Here is a 23,378-nt window from a genome sequence, read left to right as displayed (position 1 = left end):
ACAGATACTTTATGAGAAGCTAGAGTTTTTTGCTTCATCTGCCAAACCTGAAGTATGAAACCTGGATGTTATCTCAGAATCTGAGCTCTGTGTTATCCCGCATGTAAACACCAACAACTTGTTCATGCATTTGTTACAAGCAGAGTTGATCACACTGCACAACTTATTTGTTTCTAATTAGTTGTTACGACTGTTAATTATACCTACCGGATGGTTGAGCTGTCCGTTTACGTCGACTCTTTAAGCACACTGGGAGTAATGCATCAGTAGCACAGTTTTACTTTTGTAACCAAAAATGTTTAAAATATTAGTTATAGTTATAAAAATGCCCATGTGCTCATATATTAAATATACAATGATATGTTTCAAATTTTTAACCTCATGTTCTCAGAGTGAAAAGCAGGCCAGAACTAAATGAAAACTCAAGGTAAAGTGAACAAACATAAACACACAATAGTTAAAGGAATAAATTAAAAATAAAAACATTTAACTGAAAAATGATGTAAAAGTTGACTGTGTAGTTGTCACGCATTCACCAGCGTCACGAAACGCTATGGACTTCATTTTCCCAAAACCCTCAGGAAGATCACGTGACTCAACAACTTCCTTCTGACTCGGAAACCTTAACGAACTCCATTACCCACAATATCGTAGGGAATCACATGACTCCGGACGGACTATCACGTTCCTATCAGCGCTCGCGCTCCCCACTGTTTACACCTGTGTCTTATGATCTAGGCAGTATAGTTTATAAGCCCGGGCTTTAGTGAGGTTCAGTGCGATTCAGTGTATTGTTTCATTTCGAACTTGCTGAGCGTTTTCATATGATCTATAGTTTGCCGTTTATTTGACCTTTGCTTCGTTTACCTGACTCTGCCTTTTGCCTATCCCCTTTTTGTACTTTTGCGTGTCGTTTTGATCTCTGGTTTTGACCTTTGCTTCGTTTACTTGACTCTGCCTTTTTGCCCAGCCCCTTGGTGTTTGTCCACACGCTGATATTATCATCGTTGTGTTTTGCCTGTCTTTTGGATTTGACCCACGCCTGTTTTTTGACTAAGCCTTTGCCTAACTCTATTAAAACAACTTTAGCTCATTTTTTTCTCCGCAAGCGTTTGGATTCTGTTGACGTGTCACAGTAGTTTATTACAATGCTGTACATTCAGGCATTTATGTTGGTAATTCCAAAATAATTGTGATATCGTACGTTACAAATCATTTTTAATGCATTTAAATGTGATAATTTTGAATGAGTTAAAATGAAATAAAAGGCTCATCAACATTAAATGAAGACTGATCTGGGCTGGGTGTCCTGAAAAATATTAGCAAAGAGACAATTCTTAAATGGCAAAGCGAGCTTCAGACTGAACACTTTACTAGTTAAGATGATCTTAACTCTAAGATGTTGTTGTGAAACTCGGCCCTGATCAAACACACTTTTCTCATTATTCATTGACATATTTAGCCTCTGCACAGCATAGCAGACAGCAGAGAGCTTGCTGCTAATAGCCAATGAGCTGCAGAAAGCACTGCTCAGCTGTAGGCCAATAACTTTTAATGTGCTTCTCCCTTCCACAGTCATATGAGTTTTAACAAGACTCCCAGACGTTTATAGGAGGATGGTGCTTATGTTATATCATAAGAAGACAGGAACGTCTTTAAATTCATTGTTTGAACAATACAGACACCCTCTTGTGGATGTACACTGATTCACATGCTCACTGTAGTCACATGAAACAATATGTACAGTTGGAGATGGATTTGTGATCCCCCTGTGCTTCAAATTACAATGTGAAGTGTGTAGTTTGGTACGGGTTAACAAGATTACTTAACTTATCCTGCACTGCACTGGCAAATATAAGAAAATAAAGACTTGTGTGAGAGACTAATGAAGGAGGGAAGTACAAGAGCAGTACTGTGTTTAATAACAAATTAAATATTTTGAAATTAGCATTTTATGAAACTTACGTCTTTGGGGAGCAGCACAACATGCCATTGCCTTTGGTGCACGCATGCCAAAAAACCCTAAACAGAAACACATGAAAACAGGACACAAAATACACTAAATAATAATATAATAATACATTAATATTTTCCATGTGTCTGTGCTCAAAACAAAAGCACAATGGGCCTCCTTCACCAACCGTTTAAGAATAACATAGGAATTTCTTCTTAAAATACACAGTTTTCAAGAGGATTCTGACCTTCACCAATGTTTTCTTATTGGGGTTTGTTCTTAGTTAAGAACAGAATCTGCACACACTAACAAGAACAAACGTGCAAACAATACTGTGGTTTAAGAATATTCACAAATCTTTTCTTAGGAACCTTTCTCAAGAACAAATTTAAGAAAAAACTTGGTGAATGAGGCCCACTGACAGCAGAAGTGTTGTATAAAGCAACACTGACTTGGTACAGGAACTCTCCTCCTCAGCAGTGGTCCTGTCACAGCCTCTCCACTGCCCTTATGAACGGCGATGAAGGCTGTGTGTGAGCTGCTCACTCCAGCCTGCACACTGAGCTCCACCACTCTGGCCTTTAAAGCCTCTTTCTCAGCTCCCTCATTCTGCTCCTCCTGTTCCAGAGAGCGGATCAGAGAGCGGGCAGCCAGTCTGTGGATGGACAGTCTGAACAAACAGACAGTGTACAAGCTGTGTGAGGGTGATGAAGCCAACTGAAGATAAATGTTAACATACAGCAACTACAGTCCATCTGTTGCTATGCATAATTTATCAACCCCCTTTGACCCCATCCATCAATGGAGAGGGACCACCTTAAGATCACCAAGGTATTGGATGGTGTAACATTCTTAATGTGGCAGTGACATCAACATGCGAGGCACCAGCTGAGAGTGGGCAGAGGACCCAAGTGCAAGAGAGAAAACCAAGTGGGAATGTAAAATATCTGACAACCTCAAAAGGGGATGACAATAAACCACCTGGGGCTCAGAGTAAAGGAAAAGAGACCTTGACAATAGGAGCAAAAACTAACTTCAAGAACGAAACTTTAATTCAAACTTAATCTCCTCTAAACTGTGAGGCACAAACCCACGCCACTGAGCAGCAGGCTGCGAGGGTTCCCCTTAAGTAGGCTGCTCACAGCTGCAGCAAACTGTCCTGAAGGCTAGGGTGGAACTCACTGCCTCCCTCTGGTGGACACTGCTGGCCTTTCAGAGGACCCAGCCCTAACCCGGGCTGTTACATCACTGTGCCCATCACAACACACACTACGATGCTTTTATGTTGAAGTCAGTTAAACTCATCCAGCTCAGTTTGACTGCTGTAGTTGTTCTTACTGTGATGTCATAACATCAGTAGAGGAGAAAGAAATGAAAAAGTAACTGTTCCTCAGAGAAAACAGTGGAGATCACAGAATGAACATGTAACTGAATGTTACCCTGTATTCTCAGCAGGCTTGAGGGAGTAGCTGAGTGTGTTGGTGACTTCTTGATCTGCTAGACGGTACTTCACTGTTACAGTCCCCTCAGAGTCTGAGCTCTGACTCTACAGACAGAAAGAAGTGTGGCTGTGTCATCAGTTCACTCACTAAATAAGAAGACTCATAACTGAAAGCAGCGCTGTGTCACCAATATTCATTTCTGAATGTTTCTAATCTATTTAAATAGCTGTAAAGCTCATGGACTACTAGATTCAAGGAAAAGGGTAAAATAGTGGAAGCGTGTTTCCCTGTAAATATCAGATTAATGCTCTCACCTCTCCTTTCAGCTGAGCGTAAATCAGTGCCTTTTGACCCTGGAAGAGTGCGTTAATGGGTGGGCTAAGGCGGGTGGCGGACATGCCCACTGGGACTGTCCACTCTTCACTAATATCAACCACAGCTGGCTGTAGAGCATAGCGGAGAGACTGCATTACCTAGAAAGAGAGAAGGAAAGAGAGTGAATAAGAGTAAATAAACAATGTAAAAGATGTTGAAGGAAAGTGATGAATGTGTTTGTGCAGAGCCGACAGCAGAGAGTAAGAATAGCACCTTTAAAGTGCTCATAAATATATTTTTCTGCTTAACTGACACCAAGATCTGAACCTTGTTTCATTTACTGTTATTGAAGTGAAAAGTGAGATAAATAAAATGAAAATAAGTGTTTACTCTAAATAATACAGGACATTCATGAATAAGTATAGAGTTTGTTCAATGGAAATGCAAATTTTAGAGCATATTTTATTTTTTAAATCAAATGAAATCATAGCTAACTAACACTATACATGTCAGTTAGGTGATAAAGTACTTTAATAATTTAATAGTTTTTCGGGGCTGTATCTACTTAACATTTGTGGTGGCGCATTTTGCCAACTGATTTCAATGTGTGCACATTTCTTTATTTTATTAGTTGTATATTTTTACCAATCACAATTGCTCAAAGTAGTTTTAGGCTATACGTATTTTAAATAACAATCTTTAAATTAAAAAAATGTATAAAAATACATAATAATGTTTATACTTTATAAACCTCTCCCTAAGGTGTTGCATGCTATTTAAAAAACATGGCCCAATATTGTAGTATGTATTACTATAATTTCTGCTAGTTTTAGCCAGATTTACTTTGGGCTGCATGCGATCAGTGCCTGTGATAAACTGGGCGTGGCCACATCCCTCCTGAGCCATTCCTGTGATGAGGGCGGTGCTCGCACCTTCACCAATCCCAAATGAGAAGCACCTGTTGAAACAACACCAGCTCAGTCATTTAATAAAGACAGTAAAATTACTGATTTCTATAAAGCTGTGCTACACGATTTTCACTATTTTCACTAGTACTGTTCACAGTTGTGAGTACTTGAGTACTTGTGAGTCAGTGTATTATAAATCTCTCATGAATCTTCCCCTGTACACACAAAGTAGGGAAAAAAATCACTTGTATTGCCTGGAGGTACAAAGGTCTCCTTGTATTGATCAAAATAACCCCTTAAATTTGTTACACATTTTCAATTTGTTATACATTTTATAAGGAAGGCTGGCTCTGTTGTAGGAGTCAAACTGGACTCTTTGGAGGTTGTGGCAGAACAAAGGACGCTCAACAAGCTGTTAGCCATCTTGGACAAAACCCCTCACCCCCTGCATACTACACTGGATAAACAGAGAAGCATATTCAGTGGCCGACTTACAGCTGCACTGTGTTCAAGAGCACCATGTGAGATCTTTCTTACCCACTGTTATATGGCTCTACAACGAGTCTCCTCATGGCAGAGACGGTACTGATCTCTTGCTGTCTGAACTGTGGTGAACCACATCACAGTATCACCTCTCCTGTTAATACACACTGTGCAATATATCATTACTGCTACTGTAATGACACTCTCACTGCAATATTGCTGCAACTCCTAGTTATGTCTATACTCACTGTGCTTTTAGACTACCTCATACCACTTAGTGCCTGCTCTCAGGTAAATACAACAAATCTGTCCTATATGCTACGTAAATATGCAAATATAAATACTTTTATTTCTAATCTCTTACACTTTAGCTTATGTCTATATTTATTTCTAGTTTTTATTTTCTGCATAGTATATGTAAGTTTATGTGCAACTATGTCTTGCTACTGAAACACTGCAATTTCCCATCCTTCCTCCATCCATCCATCCCTCCATCCATCCCTCCATCCATCCATCCAAGTAATGAACACTACATGCCTGTGAGATTCAGCGTTGTTTCTTACGAGGGAAAGAACTTCTTTGGTGTTCCACACCTCTCCATCAGTGAACATGAACACCTGCAGGGAGAAAAGAAAGACATCAGAGAACTTCAAGCCAGAATATTCAGGACAAAATCATTAGTGAAGAGGCACTTCAATATTTTCAAGCATGCTCTCCTGTAATCCTGGAACAGAAGTTTACAGAAGCACAGCTGTGAGAAAATATCTGAATTTGCTCAATAAAGACACAGAAATGCTGAGTGTGTTGTTTGTTACATATGACCATATTTTTACTGTGATTTAGATGAATATCAGATTGGATACCAAAATCTGGGCCATCTGGGGGTTTAAGAACCAAAAATGAAGGTTAAAATGCAGCCTCCCCGCGGCAGGGTTAGTTTTAACAGTGTTACAACTAAGCTTCCCAAAGTAAACAATGAGAGAATTCCATACTTTTAGGACCAAGAAGAAGAAAAAAAGGTGTTTTAAACAACTATAGATGAGGTGCAGCCAAAACCAGCGACACTCACTCTATACCAACAGAAACTCTGACCTTATTTAGTTAAAAACTTGACATTTTGGCTGACATTCAAGGCCTGCATCAGACATCCCACAGAAGTCCATAGCAGTCCCACCTCCCCAAACCAACTCAAAACAGTTAATATTTTGAAACAATTAATATTTTGAAATGTTCCAAGTAAATGTCACAAACAGCCTTTGTATGTTACAATTAGTCTGTACAAACAATCCCTAACTATGGGGTATATTGCATCATTTGCACTCATGTTCACAAATGGCAGAGTGAAAATAAATTGTCACTAGCAGAGATGGGTTGTTTGGATTAAAATCATAAGCTCTTACTTACCCCTACATAACACAGATTAATATCTGAATGAGATTACAGTGAACAGGTAAGTGATGTTACCTGTCTGGGCTGGTTAGGGATGCACTGCTGACTGTAGATGTGTTTCAGAGGCTGCAGAATCTCAGTGCCACCCATGTCTGCTTGCATCTCCTTTACTCTCTTCACAGCCTGGTCCATTGTCTCCTGAGTGTATTCAACACTCTTCCTGAAGACAGAAAACACACACACACACACACACACACACACACACACACACAAACACACACACAACATCAGAGTCCTGAATGTTAAACCAGTCCTGAATCACCTCCTGTCTGAAAGTGTCTCATTCATGAACTGAGACTATGATATAAATTTACTCACGGAAAGTAGGACTCATAGTGTGAACCAAAGCCGTAGATATTGAAGAAGCAGCCCAGAGGGAGACTCTTCAACAGGAGGAGCAGAGTGTCCTAAAGAAAAGTATAACATCAAACAAATACTATTAATAAGAGTTCAGATCAACCTGAATATATATGAAAATGTAGTTTTGATGAAGCGGTCACTCAAAAGCAGAAAGATATCATATATTCATATAACATTTATATAACATATTTATATATAAATATGTATTTGTTTAACCATTTCCAAACCTTTCCTCCAAAAAGCTCAGTTTCACCTGTAGTTAGAATCAGGTGTGCTTTTGATGGATGAAAACAATGTTTTATATATATATATATTCTGATTGGAAAGACTGGCACATTACAAATCTCTGACACAATGTCATTCTCCATTTACAAACTTAATTTCAAAAAGTTGAGACGTCAAGTAAAATAGAAAGCAGTGATTTGTAAATCCACTATGACCTGTATTTAAATGAAAACAGTACAAATACAAGATAATTAATGTTTTATATTATCAGCTTCATTGTTTTTATGAATATACACTCATTCTGAAATTGATTCCTGCAACACATTCCAAAAAAGTTGAGACAGGACCAATTAAGACTAGGAACGTTAAATGTTCAGAAAACAATTTAAAGAGGTGATGTAATCATGCCTGGGTATAACAGGGACATACAGGAAAGGCCTTTATGAGTGAGGATGAGTAAATAGAAGGCATCAACAAATAAACAAACTGTTTAAGAACAATATTCCTCAACCAGCATTTGCCAGGATTTTAGCTTTTTCTTTAGCTTTTTCACTCTGAGATGCCTAATATTATAAAAAGATGCAGGGAATCTAGAGAGATCTCAGCGGGCAAAGAGCAAGGCCATATGGGCTCAGAAACACTTCGACAAATCAAACCACTGGCAGAAAACACTGGTCATCGCTGCATCCACAAATGTAAGTTAAGACTGTACTCTGAACAGTGGAAGCCATAAGTCAATGACATCCAGTAACGCTGCCGCCTTTTCTGGGCTGAAGGACCATCCAGATTGTTACCAATGTAAAGTTCAGAAGCCATGGTCTGTCACAGTCTGGGAGGCTGGGTATTAGTGGGTAACTTGGACATTTGTGAAAGCACCATTAATGCTGAATAATACACACACATTTTGGAGCAACAGATGCTGCCTTTTAGACACTGTTTTTCAAAGGGAGGGACGTCCCTGTTTATTTCATCATGACAATGTCAAGAAAAACTTTGCATGTGTTACAACAGCATGGCTGCGTAATGAGACATTATGGGTGCTGGACTGGTCTGCCTGTTTCCTAAAAACACGTGGCGCCTTATGAAGTGCAAAGTACGGCAACAAAGGCCCCATGAAGTTGCTCAGCTGAGGAGTTGTATACCTGGAAAATGGCAAAATTCCACTTGGATCAATTAGCATCCTCAGTCCCCAAAAGATGAATACATGTGGTTAAAAGGAAGGGTGATGTAACACAGTGGTAAACATGCTTTTTGGAATGTGCTGCAGGTATCCTATTTGGAATGGGCTGATATTTAAAAAAACAATTAAGTTAAAATTTAAAACATCAGAAATTATTTTCTGTACTGTTTAATCAGGTCAAACAGAATTTACTAATCACTGCTTTCTGTTTTTCTTGGCATTTGACATGCTGTCTCAACTTATTTGGAATGTATTGAAAAATAAAATACCATGGCATTTTGATGCCTAACATGATGCTGTTCTGCATGTGGGGATGAGGACCCCCTACCCACCAGCACACTGAGCAATTTAGCATAAATGAAAGTTCTGTTAACTTTATATCCCTCATACAGTTAAGTTTCCTACTTTAGATACATTTAACTTTAAATCCATAGCAGTAATGCAGTTTCCAATTTTTATCATCAACGTCTGTTACAAACAACAAGCGTATTTATCATAAATGTCATATATACAGTGAAAGGTTTTAACTCCACAGTTGTAGCCTCTCGCTCTTGTTCAGGCAGTCACCAATTCTTGTTACAATATAAGCTCTCAAGGGGAGCTAGGCAGTTTGCTTTTGAGAGTTTGCTCATTGATCTATAGGTCTCCTGTGAGCACTGTTCAGCATAATATTACAAAGCCCACATAGCTTTAACAAAATGTACTGCTTTAAAAAGAAAAATCTATTTTAAGGAAAAAGCAGCACATGATGCCACATCATGTGGAGAAAACGTGGAACAGTGGCGAACCTTCCCATAAGTGGCCAGCCTACCAAAATTTCACCAAGAGTGCATTCGACAACTCATTCAGAAGGGCACAAAGAACCCAGACGAACATCTAAAAGAACTGCAGGCCTGACTTGCCTCAGTTAAGATCAATGTACATGATTCCACTATAAGAAAGACATGGCATCCATGGGAGAGTTGCAAGGCACAAACCACTGCTGACCAAAAAGAACACAAAGACTGGTCTCATGTTTGCCAGAACAACATCTAGGTGACCCCTAAGACTTTTGGGATAATATTCTGAGGACTGATGAGTCAAAAGGTGGAACTATTTGGAACACATGGGTCCTTTTACATCAGGTGCAAAAATCTGGCATAAAGCTAACACCTCATTCCACCATAAGAACATCCTACCGACAGTCAAACATGGTGGTGTTAGTATGATAGTCTGGGGCTGCTTTGCTTCTGCAGGACCTGGACGCCTCGTCATAAGTGATGAAACCATGAATTCTGCTCTCTATCAGAAAATCCTGAAGGAGAGTGTCCACCTGTCAGTTCATGACCGAAAGCACAAGCGCAGTTGGGTTATGCAGGCAGAACAATGATCCGAAGCACACATGCAAGTCCACATCTGAATGGCTCAAAAGAAAAAAATTAAGGTTTTGGAGTGGCCGAGTCAAAGTCCTGACTTCAGTCCCACTGAGATGCTGTGGCAGAAGCTTAAACGGGCAGCTCATATTTGAAAACCCTCCAATGTAGCCAAATGAAAATTCTGCAAAGCAGAGTGGCTGAAAGTGCTGTAAAAGACTATCGCAAACGTCTGACTGCAGCTGTTACTGCCAAGGGTGGAACAACCAGTTGTTAGATTTAGGGGGGCAGAAGCTGCATTTTGTGTTTACCCATGTTGTCTTTATCTCATTTTAAAATTGGTTGGATGATCTAAAACACTTAAATGTGACAAATTAGCATAAACAGAAGAAACAGTGTGAGGGGCAAATACTTTTCACAGCACTGTACATATGAACAAAGCTCCGATTTGAGTCTTACCCTGGCACTCTCAATGCGCATCTGTGCACCTGATCCATTATGCATCGGACAGCCCATACTGCCAGATCTGTCCATTATGAACACAAATTCACCACAAGATGTTACAGATGACATCAGCGCTGAAGGGAACTCTGGGTACAAACTTAGCATGACCACAGGGTCTCTCATCAGAGTTCCTAAAGGAAGGAGAAATGAAAGAATGTGTATTGGAAAGAAAGTAAAAGGACAGACCGGAAAAAAGAAAAAGTGTGATTAATAACACTTCAGGACAAAATATTGCTGTGTGATAACCAACAAATGATGCACCTGCTGATAAGAATACACTACTTTCCTAGGTTAATTTTGAAATAGATACAGAAGTGTTGTGGCATAGTTAAACTATGTGGTTTTTCTTCAATAACACTGATGGAATATATTTCCTGGAGAATGCATACGATTTAAAAACTGTTTGGTCTTATTTTGTATTATAGGAGTTGTTGTACATGATTTTTTGATAACAAGAATCTGAAGTCACCCTCATCCCTCCCTTTTCATCCCTAATTGCTCACTAGCAACACAGTCACAACATTTCACACTAGAGGCAACAGTTGTTCTGATAACCGATTAAGGGGAAAATATTTTATTTGATTACATTACATAAAAATATCCAAGCTGATTTTTATTCTGTGGAATTGCCACCATGCAACCTTAAGAAAAAGGCTACATCATTTTTTATTTTTGAATAGTTTTCTGTAAAACATACTTACTAGTCATTTAAGCCAAAACATATCTGCTTGTTTCACAACTTAATAATAGACTGAAACTATGTTTACCTGGCTGTGCTGTGGGCTCTCCTGCCTCCACTATAGCAGTGGGCTGGTGGGCGTTCTCATAATATAGTAACAGCTCAACATCTCTGTCAAACATATGACCTGCGGACAGACTCACCTGCACAGACACACAGACACACACACAGGGAGAATTAGACAGAGCTGTGAATATCTGACAGACTGAGGTTGTGCAGACAATCACAACTGTCCCTCTGTATCACTGACACACAAACATCTTAAAAGGTCATTTTTAGAAGGACAGCTGACCAAAGGCCAATTAGTGGATCAACATGTTAACAAGTCAAAAGGTTTATGAGTGTATATTTTTTAAAAAGGTCCTTTGAATAAACATCAGCATGCTACAACATAAACAAAACCAACAAAGCCATTTGCACAAATGCAGTTTTCACACTATCACACATTTGTGTTTCAGAGTCCTGAATTTGTGGCATCTGTACATCATGAAAATACAAATTAATCATGTATCTACTTTTAAATATATGTACACATAAGCTACATCATCTCCTCTGCACATATGTACATTTTCTCTTTTTAAACACTCTTCTTACCTTTGCGTTTGTGTGGTCTGCATTGAGGAACATCAGAGGCTCAAGAGGACATTTGGACTCTACTTTAGTGATGGGGTTGGGAGAGCTCACATGGGCAGTGAGAGAGAGAGAGTAGGGAATACCTGCTGTTGATGATGTTATCTCTGACACTATACCACCACCTGTACCTGAGAGAAAAACAGAGGAACCTGAGATAAGAGCTCATTTAGTTCGTTCAGCATGATTCCTTCTATTAAGGAGTCATGGAGTGCAACATGATTCTGTTATATATTACAATGTATATCTGAGTACAGTGCTTAAAGTACTTATTCTGTGTAACTGTGAATAAAATATTTGTCTGAACCTGACCTGACCTGACCATTCACGTTGGATTAGGACATCTTTTCTTATTTTTCAATTTTGGTTTGGGTTCAAATTTCGTGTTTCTCATGTCCTTCCGCTTTTAGCAGACTTTGGCTGTGTTAACCTCCACTTTATTCTTTCTCCCTACTTTTATTACCTTAAACATTTTAATCTGGTACGCTGGAATGCTGGCAAGTCCATGAGGCCAATGAGCATGTGGGCAAGCAAATGGTTAAAAAAAGTAAAACAGCAGGTTTAGTTTACAGGGTTACAGATACAGGGTTCAGATTCTAAACTTGGTGCTGTGAGTAGAACTACATTCAGGTCCAGATCATAATTTCAGACCTGATTAAAGCTGTAATGTGTAACAGGCCAGGTGTTGTGCTGTTCAGGGTGGTGTGTTTGGTTCATGATGGAAAGGTGCAGCGTGTGTCTTTCAGTGAGCTGGAGCAGTTTGGTACCTGGTGGTGTGTAGCGGGGGTTCAGCACTGCAGGCAGGCAGAAGCGCAGGGCGTGGTCAGCCTGCACAGAGAGCTCAGTGACGTAGATGAAGGTGACAGCAGCACTCTGGCCTGGAGGCAGACTCCCCACACTCAGCTTAAACACATCCTCACTCTCGTCACTCTCCTCCAGCAGAAAGGCCTGATCTCCTGAAGCAATCGCATCATCATACTCCTCCCGCGCCTGAAGCACAGACAAAACACTTCAGTCTGGAGTTCTATAGCAAGGCCCATCAAAAATATTACATAATCACGTAATCATATTTATTGAAGCTGCCGAAAGTTATTTTACTTGTTAGCTTTCACAGTTTCATGTTTACATCACAGAAATGCTGAATGTGATTTGAGTGCATTTTCATCAGTTGGGTTAAGACAAATACATGTAAACAAAATAAATAAGAAAACACATTTTACTGAGACATGAATCTTACAAAAGCAACAAAAGCTCTTTTCTTCCAATTTGGTTCTATAAAACGGTCAGAGGGAAGCAGCGAGTAATGTTTCCGTATTTAACTGTGTGTGTTGTCAGACAGGAGCTTCATCCACAACTAGGAAGCAAAAAGCGAGGCCTCTTTGGGCTTGTACCTTAAACATTGCATAAAATGAACATTAACAAAATAAACACTTAATTGTAGTTATTTACACTGTACAAAAATATAATCATAGCATTTCTTAGTGAGAAGGTTTTAATGAAACCCTGCAAAAACAGGGTGGGCCACGAAACAGAATTCCTACTTAGTATCTGGTGTGACCTACACCTGTAGCAGCACAACACATTCTTAGTTAAAAATCCTGGATTTTTAATCAAACTGCTGCAAAATGGGCGCAAAACCAAAAGTGTTGCATTAATATTTTTGTTCAGCATGTATGGCAATAAATCTTCAGCTAAAATTTCATGATTACATGTTACTTGTTTCTACAAGTTGCTTTGTCTTTTTTCTCAGAGAGAGAAGAACATTATGGCACCAAATTCAAGTCTGAGAGTCCAAGTGTCTATGCTGATTTATTACTCCAAATATCTTCAGTAGTCATGGTAACTCCAAAGGTGTGGCAAAGTCGAAACTCATTTGTTTTCTGTTTACACGTCTATCACTATTACAAATGTCTATCACTCATCTCTGTGGTATGTGTATCTTGCACAATTCGCTTTCAAAAGTAACCAGTGAAACAGGGTGTAAGTCAAACACCAGCCCACGCTGACAGAAGCCATGCTAAGATTTAAGTTATGATCTTTGCTTCTCTTTTGCTGAGTCAGTTTTAAGACACTGGCTTTTGTATCGGTGCTCTGAAGCAGTCATGTTAAGTTGTATATGAACGGTGGTGACTCTTTCTCACCTTCTCTTTCTCCTGCACCTTCGCCACTATCTCCTTGTCAGCAATCTTGGCACTGAAGTGGCAGAGAGCAGCTTCTGCAGGCATGGGGAAGACAAACAGGGCCTCCAGGGGGCGCTCTTCTTCATTTACATACTGCAGAGTGGAGCTCACTGTAGCTACATGACCTTTAACCTGCAGATCCACCACTATGCTCTTCAGAGGAACTGAACAGGAAACAAAAAGAGGGGCTTGGTTAGCTGATTCAGACTACAGTGGTTGTCATTAGAACCTGAACCATAATAGAAAAATGCTGAGAAGGGGAGACTGGGGGTCTTAAGCACACTGCACATCAGTTTAATGTTTATTAAGTAAACATTTAATGTTAATTGTTGATCTTGCATGCATTAAACACACAGACAGATCGCAATATATTTTTAAAAAATCAAATGGATATCGCGACCTGTCTGTGTAGTTAAATGGTCACAATCTAATTAGATTCTTTCCTCCTAATGTTAACAAGTTGAAAGTCACGTGGAGATGAATTTGTCTGAATACTGAAATGAACTCTTATTATAAAGGCTTTTCCATTCTTACAGTGCCGTGAAAAAGTATTTGCCCCACCCCAATTTCTTCTGTTTCTGATCATTTGTCACATTTGAATGTTTCAGCTCTTTCAACTATAATACTTAATATAAGATAAAGCACAAAATGCAGCTTTTAAGTTATCATGCCATTTATTGATGATAAACATTTATTTCAAAACCTGTATTACCTACGTGAAAAAGTCATTGCCCCATAAACCTAATAACTGGTTGTGTCACCCTTGGCAGCAACAACTGCAATCATTTGTAATCAAACATTTGTAATAACTTGCTATGAGTCTTTTACAACACTGTGGAGGAATTTTGGCTCACGCTTCTTTACAGAATTATTTCAATTCGGCTACACTGGGAGAATTTTCAAGCAAGAACTGCCTGTTTAAGGTCTTGCCACAGCATCTCAATGGGACTGAAGTCAGGACTTTAACTCGGTCACTCCAAAACCATAATTTTGCTTCTTTTGAGCCATTGAGAGGCGGACTTGCTTGTGTGCTTCGGATCATTGCCCTGCTGCATAACCCAACTGTGCTTCTACTTTAGGTCACAGACTGACAGGTGGACACTCTCCTTCAGGATTTTCTGATAGAGAGCAGAATTCATGGTTTCGACAGTTATGACGTAGTCATCCAGGTCCTGCAGAAGCAAAGCAGCCCCAGACTATCACACTACCACCACCATGTTTGACTGTTGGTATGATATTCTTATGGTGGAATGAGGTGGTAGCTTTACGCCAGATGTAACGGGACCAATGTCTGCCAAAAAGTTCCACCTTTGACTCATCATTCCACAGAACATTGTCCCAAAGTCTTTGGGGCCACCTGGATGTTTTTTTGGCAAATGTGAGATGAGCCATGTGTTCTTTTTGGTCAGCAGTGGTTTGTGCCTTGCAACTCTATCAAGGATGCCATTCTTGTCCAGTGTCTTTCTTATTGTGGAATCGTGTATATTGATCTTGACTGAGGCAAGTGAGGCCTGCAGTTCTTTAGATGTTCGTCTGGGTTCTTTGTGACCTCCTGGATGAGTCGTCAATGCGTTCTTGTTGAAATCTTGAGAGGTCAGCCACGCCTAGGAAGGTTCACCACTATTCCAAGTACTGTCCATTTGTGTATAATGGCTATCATTGTGGTTCACTGCAGTCCCAGAGCCTTAGCAGTGGCTTTGTAACCCTTTCTAGACTGGTGAGTTTCAGTGACTTTGTTTCTCATCTATATTTGAATCTCTTTAGAATGTGGTTTTTGAGACCTTAGTCTGCTTCACTTTGCCTGACAGATTCTATTTAAGTGGTGTTTTTACGCAACATGTCTGACAGTAATCATGCCTGGGTGTAGTTAGTGCAGTTGCTCAATTGTACATATTTGTTCACTAAAACTAGATTTCAGGTGTCTCTCTACCATTTATTCGATTAAGGTTTTAAAGAAATGTAAAGAAAACAGTGTCAGCAGGAGAAAAGGGTGAGGAGAGCTTCTGTTCTTACCTGGTTCATTCTTGTCGGTCAATAATCCGCAGTTCATCATCTTGTTCAGCTGCAGAACCACAACGTGGGCGGGACCTGATTTTCTGCAACACCAACAACAAACACAGTTTATCAGAGCGAAGTTTTCTCACTCAGTGAACGAGAATCAGACTGTTTAGTGAACTAAGAACAGAAAACCAGCCCTTACTGTCAGTCAGTGACCTCGAAAACACATCAAACCCAGAACAAGTGAAGCGAAAGTGAAAGAGAACCTACCTTTAAATGTAGAGCTGACAGCTGCCGTGGAGCTGAAATAGAGCTGTGTCTGATTCAGCTTCGTATGTCTAATCGTTCCCAGCACAGTGACTGAGCAGCTCATTTACTGAGATGAGATCAAATGCGGAAGGTGAGTACAGCACAGTGAGAGTCTGCAGGGCTAGGTAACCCCGCCCACTCCGGGGTGCGCCCCTTTACTAATCCACACACTGTCCCAACTCGTATACTATACTGGCTACCTGCTTTTTAAGGGCTTTTCTCAGCATTTATCGTAAAGCTTGTATCTTACAGTTTTGCCACAGTCTTCACCTTTGACACAGCTTCCTGTTTTGGCATATTTACTGCAATAACAGCTGGTGCGAGGCTAAATTCCCACACGGCAGAAAACACAGTTATGTATATTTACATGTGAGACACATTTCATGCGAGAATACATCGTTTTAGTCCAGAAATATATTCCAAACACTAAAGTACGCTAAGAAAACACACTACGTTTTTAAATTTATTTTATATTTTTACATGTGCGAACTTTCCGTGTGGGTTATCACTGAAAAGCCCCCTTAATGCTTCCTTTCTATCATCAGGAGTTTCCTCCTGTGTGACTTTGTGTTCTGGTTAGTCTGCTTGTGTTCTTTATACGGTGTTTGGTCTATTTAAATAAGAGCTCCTGTCCAGAACAGCGCCTGTTCTAAAACACACCAGACTGGATTTCATCTGGAGCTGAAAGCCTGTTTCCCATAAACCCTCCTCTCCCTCCTATGTATCTCTGCCAGCGATTCACTTGAAAACAATCCCCGCCGCCCCCTCTCCTCTTCCACAGAGCACAGAGTTTAAACAGGCAGTAGAGTCCACTCTCAGTCCTGGGCTCTCTGGATGTGAAGCTACTCACAGCCATGTGAAGAGAGGGATTTTAAAGTAAGAGTTCCTCTGAGCACACTTAGGGGCAAAGATGCAGATCTGCGCCCTCTGCTGGACACGTTTACATCAATAAGAAGTTTATTTCTTGCTAGGGGAAGTTTTTGAGTCCCCTCCTCGGTTCTGTAAAACTCCTGGACACTCGCTCAGTGACTTGACCAGTAGCATGGTTACAATGCAGTCTAGACAGCTGTGCTCGCAATGCAGTCTGAGGTGGATAGCTGTGCTCACCATGCAGTCTGAGGTGGATAGCTGTGCTCACAATGCATTCTGAGGTAGATAGATGTGCTCACAGTGCAGTCTGAGGTAGATAGATGTGCTCACAGTGCGGTCTGAGGTAGATAGCTGTGCTCACAATGCAGTCTGAGGTAGATAGATGTGCTCACAGTGCAGTCTGAGGTAGATAGCTGTGCTCACATTGCAGTCTGAGGTAGATAGATGTGCTCACAGTGCAGTCTGAGGTAGCTGTGCTCACAATGCAGTCTGAGGTAGATAGCTGTGCTCACCATGCAGTCTGAGGTAGATAGCTGTGCTCACAATGCAGTCTGAGGTAGATAGATGTGCTCACAGTGCAGTCTGAGGTAGATAGCTGTGCTCACAGTGCAGTCTGAGGTAGATAGCTGTGCTCACAGTGCAGTCTGAGGTAGATAGCTGTGCTCACAGTGCAATCTGAGGTAGCTGTGCTCACAATGCAGTCTGAGGTGGATAGGTGTGCTCACAGTGCAGTCTGAGGTAGATAGCTGTGCTCACATTGCAGTCTGAGGTAGATAGCTGTGCTCACAGTGCAGTCTGAGGTAGACAGCTGTGCTCACAATGCAGTCTGAGGTAGATAGCTGTGCTCACAATGCAGTCTGAGGTGGATAGCTGTGCTCACAGTGCAGTCTGAGGTAGATAGCTGTGCTCACAGTGCAGTATGAGGTGGATAGCTGTGCTCACAGTGCAGTCTGAGGTGGATAGCTGTGCTCACAGTGCGGTCTGAGGTAGATAGCTGTGCTCACAGTGCGGTCTGAGGTGGATAGCTGTGCTCACAGTGCAGTCTGAGGTGGATAGCTGTGCTCACAATGCAGTCTGAGGTAGATAGCTGTGCTCACAGTGCAGTCTGAGGTAGATAGCTGTGCTCACAGTGCAGTCTGAGGTAGATAGATGTGCTCACAATGCAGTCTGAGGTAGATATATTTGCTCACAATTCAGTCTGAGGTAGATGTGCTCACAGTGCAGTCTGAGGTGGATAGATGTGCTCACAATGCAGTCTGAGGTAGATAGCTGTGCTCACAATGCAGTCTGAGGTAGATAGCTGTGCTCACAGTGCGGTCTGAGGTAGATAGCTGTGCTCACAATGCAGTCTGACGTAGATAGATGTGCTCACAGTGCAGTCTGAGGTAGATAGATGTGCTCACAATGCAGTCTGAGGTAGATAGCTGTGCTCACAGTGCGGTCTGAGGTAGATAGCTGTGCTCACAATGCAGTCTGAGGTAGATAGCTGTGCTCACAGTGCAGTCTGAGGTAGATAGCTGTGCTCACAATGCAGTCTGAGGTAGATAGCTGTGCTCACAGTGCAGTCTGAGGTAGATAGCTGTGCTCACAGTGCAGTCTGAGGTAGATAGATGTGCTCACAGTGCAGTCTGAGGTAGATATATTTGCTCACAATTCAGTCTGAGGTAGATGTGCTCACAGTGCAGTCTGAGGTAGATAGCTGTGCTCACAATGCAGTCTGAGGTAGATAGCTGTGCTCGCAATGCAGTCTGTGGTAGATAGCTGTGCTCGCAATGCAGTCTGAGGTAGATAGCTGTGCTCACAATGCAGTCTGAGGTAGATAGATGTGCTCACAGTGCAGTCTGAGGTAGATATATTTGGTCACAATTCAGTCTGAGGTAGATGTGCTCACAGTGCAGTCTGAGGTAGGTAGCTGTGCTCGCAATGCAGTCTGAGGTAGATAGCTGTGCTCGCAATGCAGTCTGTGGTAGATAGCTGTGCTCACAGTGCAGTCTGAGGTAGATAGATGTCTATTCAACAACAGAAACTAATCTTATCATTTATCAAGTTGCAATGCTGCCTAGTCCTTAATTTACACTGTTTTTTGCTGTTCATGTAATTCTTCTGTTAATATCGTTCATGAGAACTTCTCTCATTTAAAATAAATTACAAAGTTTTCAGCATTATTTGGCTCTCAGAGCATGCTTGATTCCACTGCTGCTCCCATAATCCCCCTGCTGTCTTATTAACTAAGGAAACAATTTGCCACATCCCTATAACAAAATCATACAAATTTGACTGTAAATTAGGTAGCTATGAGATTTTCAGTCTGAGGTGGATTCAGTCTGAGCATGTATGTAATTGCCACGGAATGTATAAACCATTACAAAACAGATGCTAAAAGAGTTCAGTGATGCTGAAATTAATAACTGATCATCACATTGATTTATCAGTCCACTTAGGCTGCAGCAGGACTTTGCAAAAAAGCCAGTTTTCAAGTACTTTTTCAGAGTAAATTTTTACAATCCATGCATTGATTTTAAAATTGTAAACTAAACAACAAACAAGCATTAGTGGTGTTTCTTTTAAAGATGGTATTGTAGCATTCAGTGCTATTAAAAGAGATACAGCTTTCACACAAGTTGCAGTGCTTTATTCTCCAGCCGTTGTTGGCCACAGCCACGCTGTACATAAGCAAAGCTTTTCTCTAACAGTTCACACTCTCTGCCTCTCGCTCGTCTCGCTTTCCTTCTGCTCACACACTTTCCCGGGCCCTCTACAATAAGAGTTCTTAGGAAAATAATACAGTGAACAAATGCTGGAGAAGCATCTTAAAACTACCATGTAAAAGCATTTTTTTCAGCTTGCAACACATATTCAGCTCTTCCAGCACTGATGGCTTCACCGACTAAAAACCATGCTGCCCTCGACCTGACAGCGTGCCGTGCCCCTGAAGATCTTCCAACCAGCTTTGATGCTGCGTGTTCAACTGTGCACTGGACATCTGGTGTCTTCATTATCACCACACCTCTGAAACTCAACCTGACATTCTCTATGCCCACCTGTCAGTTGTTGTTTCTCAAAAAGTCCAGGCCTAGAATGCACACGTTGCACCTCAGCTACCCAAACTAAGTGGCGCATCTTCTTGCTCCTGACTGTCAGCGTCAGCCCTCATTCCTGTTAGCTCACTAATATGTATATTATTTGTATAACCTGTTTGACCAAATAACCTGGTCAAACAGATACCATTCCATACCACATACCATTTCTATCTATATTTTATTTATTACCTTCCAAGATAAATGTATCATTTATTCAGTTGGATCTATCAGAAAAATGAGACCAGCAAGAACAGCAATAACAACCATATTTACTAACACAAACCCAAAAATGACCCTTGAAATTAACCAAAAACTTAAGTAGGGCAAGTAAAAGTACTCAAACATTAGCAGGACAAACATTAGTATCTCTTTCGTTTATGTAGATCAGTATTTAGTATTTAATTTAGGTATTTCCATTCTTTTGGATTATAACTCTGATTTTCGTGTTTTCAGTGCATTGTGGTTGCAGAGAGGTGGAGACGCCGCCCATCCTTGAACACATCATGTGTCCTCCTCATTTGATAATAGACAGCTTAATGGAATCAGAGGAGGAACATCGACTCTTTAAAAACTGACTCCAGTGTGAGAGAAAACGCTGGCCATACAGCCTCATGCAAACCATGAGCCTGAGAGAGAAGAAAGGATCTGAGAAAGAGGAAAAAGACTCTTTATAGAGTTACGTTTCCAGCTATGTCGCTTTAAAATGTGTAAATAAAACACATTTGGTCTCGCGTGCTGGTTGTGTCTCTGAGCTGTTCGTTTGGTCTCCCAGGCAGTGTGCGTCAGCACCTCTCCTGGCCATGCCACAGTATCTATAATCATTCTTACAGATATTTTATTACCAGGAGACACTATTTCTTTGTCAGATTAAATCAACTAATTCAAACTAATTCAACAAGTTGTCTTACTTTTTTAACTTGCTTGGTCTTTCAGAATGTTAATGAAATTATAGCCTGTTTAGGACGACATTTAGCTATGATTTATAAAAGTAAGTAAAACCTGTTTCATTGAAAAGACAAACACAAACTTCAGCAGCACAGAATTTTATTTGTGGAAGTGAAGGTTGCATATTTATTAAAATGACTTCTACAGTTTGCTCCAGTAGTTACACGTAACAGCTCCATATGATACATCTTTAAATCTAAGTTGTTCAAAGACAAGAAGGCACAGATCAGTCAGAGATGAAACAAACAGGCCCTTTAGCATAATGATTCAAACACGCAAGGGTAATAAAAACTTACAGAAATGCTAATGTAAAACTGGATAATTTTGCTAAAATCAAAGTAAACACCAGGGGTAGTGTGAACATTAGTAAATGAGGCGTAGGCTATAGAATTTCTGAAGTCTGCATTAGGCACAGCAGCTTTAGAGAAAGAATGTATGAAGACTTCAGAGTCCAAGATCCTCTTCTTTAACCTGGCAGCCCAGCAGATCATTACCCACACGAACACTCTCAGAAAGACTGACCACTGAAACACACACATACACAAATCATCATCATCATCATCATCATCATCATCATCATCATCACTGCAGTAAAACAGTCCTAATTAATGGACCTTAGAACAATGTTTGTTGTGTTAAGTGTAACTGTTTGGGGTTCTGATCAGTGATTTCTGGTGAGAATGGAAAGTTTACCTTTCTGGTTGCGGATCCATGTCACTGCTTTCATGGCCACAAACTGCCACTCAACTTGAGCGTCCATCTTAAATCCGTGTAACCAGATCAGAGCCAGAATTGTAGCCCAGACCCCCTCTCCACCTGAACACAACACCACACACAACATACAACATAATACATCACCCATACATACATATAAATGCCAAGTAAATGCCAGGTGGATAAAGGAGGCGCTGCAGCGGTACAACATTTTTTTTCTACCAATCCTGAGAGTTAGTGAACCAAAATATTGGAAAAACTGAAAGCTTAAACTGATTTTCCCAGGTCAATAACAATAACATTGTGTAGTTATTTTTTCACATAATTGTGCACCAGCTACATATTTCATTACAGGGTTTAATAAAAAAGCATTTCACTTTATCAGGGTTTTCCCACTGCACATTAAAAAACAAGAACTGACCTAAACATCAATCAACTGAACTTACGCTTCTAGTTCTAGTTCATTTCCACCTGCTGTACTATAATAACCACAAGTAATATTTTAATGGTCTTTTTACCTTACCCTGCTAGAAAAAACAGAATATGTTGTGTTTTGGATGCTGGTATGCTGGTCAACCAGTATGACCATATTGAGTAATCAGCTTAAACCAGCACCAGACCAGCACTAGGCCAGCACTAGGCCAGCATAAACCAGCATAAACCAGCATAAATATAAATAAACCAGGTTTTTCAGCAGGTTCTAATCTGGCTAAAGAGACTTGGAAATGTGGTGTCATTATGTATTGGCTCATGGGTGATCCACCATTGTGGCAGGGTTAGTCACCCAGACTGGTTCTAACATTCCTATCTGCTTTCCTTGATTTTTCCAGATCTGTAGCTTACAGCCTTAGTTCAGTTGCAGAGCTTGACTAGTATGTGGATCTACATGACTACCAGATGAAACATTACAGCTAAATCAAGGAAAGAAAAGGACAAGAAAGGAAGGTTCTTTCAACTATTCAGACTCAGCTGTAGTCAAATAGGAAGTATCCTGTCCAACGCAGAGTTAATTTTAGCAGTAACTGAGACAAAACAAAGATCATATGAATCATCTCTGGTTAAATATGCCAGCAGCTGAGTGAAATATGGCACTGACTGTGTTAAATCAACCAAGTTTCAAAGTGGAAGAAACAGGCTTCAATAACAGGCACTTAAACACACCAGCTAAAAAGTCTGAGAATGACAGAGGAGGTAACGTTAGAATAGCCATATTATTACTCCATTTTTGGGAGTCTGTATGGACATTGTTAATAAGGCTGATTTTATGTTTAAAATGGAGACTTTTATCATTTTCAGAATGTGCATCAGTCGTAAACACAAGCCAGCAAGTCATCTGGCTCAGTCTCACAAGACAGACTTCACCATGTTGCCCAGACTGCACCACTGTTATGCCCAGAGCTCACTACTAAACTGAAAAGTGGACACATACAGTTACATACAAGTACAACCTATTTGTTGTCTGTATTTGATGTAAATTTCTCTATCAAACTCCAGCAGTAGATCACAAGATCATCATACAGTCTGTATTACTGACAAACACCTTACATTCAATACATCACTAGAAATGAAACGGTTACCGGTTTCACGGTAAACCGCGGTAAAATTAATGACGGTTAGTAGTACCGTTTGAACTTTAAAGTATCGTTAAAACCGCAGTCGATTACCGCGAGAGATTCTGAGAGATTCATTCTCTCAGACGCAGCTCTGTGTGTGTGTGTGTAGAGGGGAAGGGGGAGGGGGA

General features: G+C 40.5%; 2 protein-coding genes and 1 long non-coding RNA gene across 11 annotated transcripts in view; 1 reads left to right on the top strand and 2 right to left on the bottom strand.

Moving 5' to 3' along the window:
- LOC118811922 (von Willebrand factor A domain-containing protein 5A-like) overlaps positions 1-16,709 on the bottom strand; it is a 26,118-nt gene extending 9,409 nt beyond the window's left edge. For 4 of the 9 annotated variants that reach the window (XM_036576515.1, XM_036576518.1, XM_036576517.1 and 1 more), the window contains exons 1-16: positions 15,990-16,709; positions 15,735-15,817; positions 13,683-13,885; positions 12,309-12,531; positions 11,506-11,672; positions 10,940-11,054; positions 10,128-10,303; positions 6,870-6,958; positions 6,567-6,711; positions 5,640-5,719; positions 4,555-4,669; positions 3,711-3,869; positions 3,394-3,500; positions 2,407-2,624; positions 1,966-2,022; positions 208-249 (exon numbers count right to left, since the gene is read on the bottom strand). In XM_036576515.1, coding sequence (XP_036432408.1) covers positions 208-249; positions 1,966-2,022; positions 2,407-2,624; positions 3,394-3,500; positions 3,711-3,869; positions 4,555-4,669; positions 5,640-5,719; positions 6,567-6,711; positions 6,870-6,958; positions 10,128-10,303; positions 10,940-11,054; positions 11,506-11,672; positions 12,309-12,531; positions 13,683-13,885; positions 15,735-15,774 — 1,936 coding nt within the window. In that variant the 5' untranslated portion in view covers positions 15,775-15,817; positions 15,990-16,709. The other 5 variants (XM_036576522.1, XM_036576523.1, XM_036576520.1 and 2 more) reach the window with 3 other exon arrangements.
- LOC118811929 lies at positions 16,010-21,133 on the top strand. The gene is made up of 2 exons (XR_005007513.1): positions 16,010-16,119; positions 20,432-21,133. It is a non-coding gene; the product is annotated as an uncharacterized LOC118811929 (long non-coding RNA).
- Positions 21,006-23,378, bottom strand: part of LOC118811926 (von Willebrand factor A domain-containing protein 5A-like) — a 27,780-nt gene continuing 25,407 nt past the window's right edge. The window contains exons 22-23 of the mRNA XM_036576527.1: positions 21,617-21,739; positions 21,006-21,447 (exon numbers count right to left, since the gene is read on the bottom strand). Coding sequence (XP_036432420.1) covers positions 21,704-21,739 — 36 coding nt within the window. The 3' untranslated portion in view covers positions 21,006-21,447; positions 21,617-21,703. The remainder of the gene's footprint in view (positions 21,448-21,616; positions 21,740-23,378) is intronic.

Source organism: Colossoma macropomum, unplaced genomic scaffold, assembly GCF_904425465.1.
Source record: "Colossoma macropomum unplaced genomic scaffold, Colossoma_macropomum, whole genome shotgun sequence".
Classification (NCBI taxonomy): domain Eukaryota; kingdom Metazoa; phylum Chordata; class Actinopteri; order Characiformes; family Serrasalmidae; genus Colossoma; species Colossoma macropomum.
The sequence above is the reverse complement of the archived record's forward strand: the minus strand, read 5'-3'. Positions and strand labels throughout refer to the sequence as shown.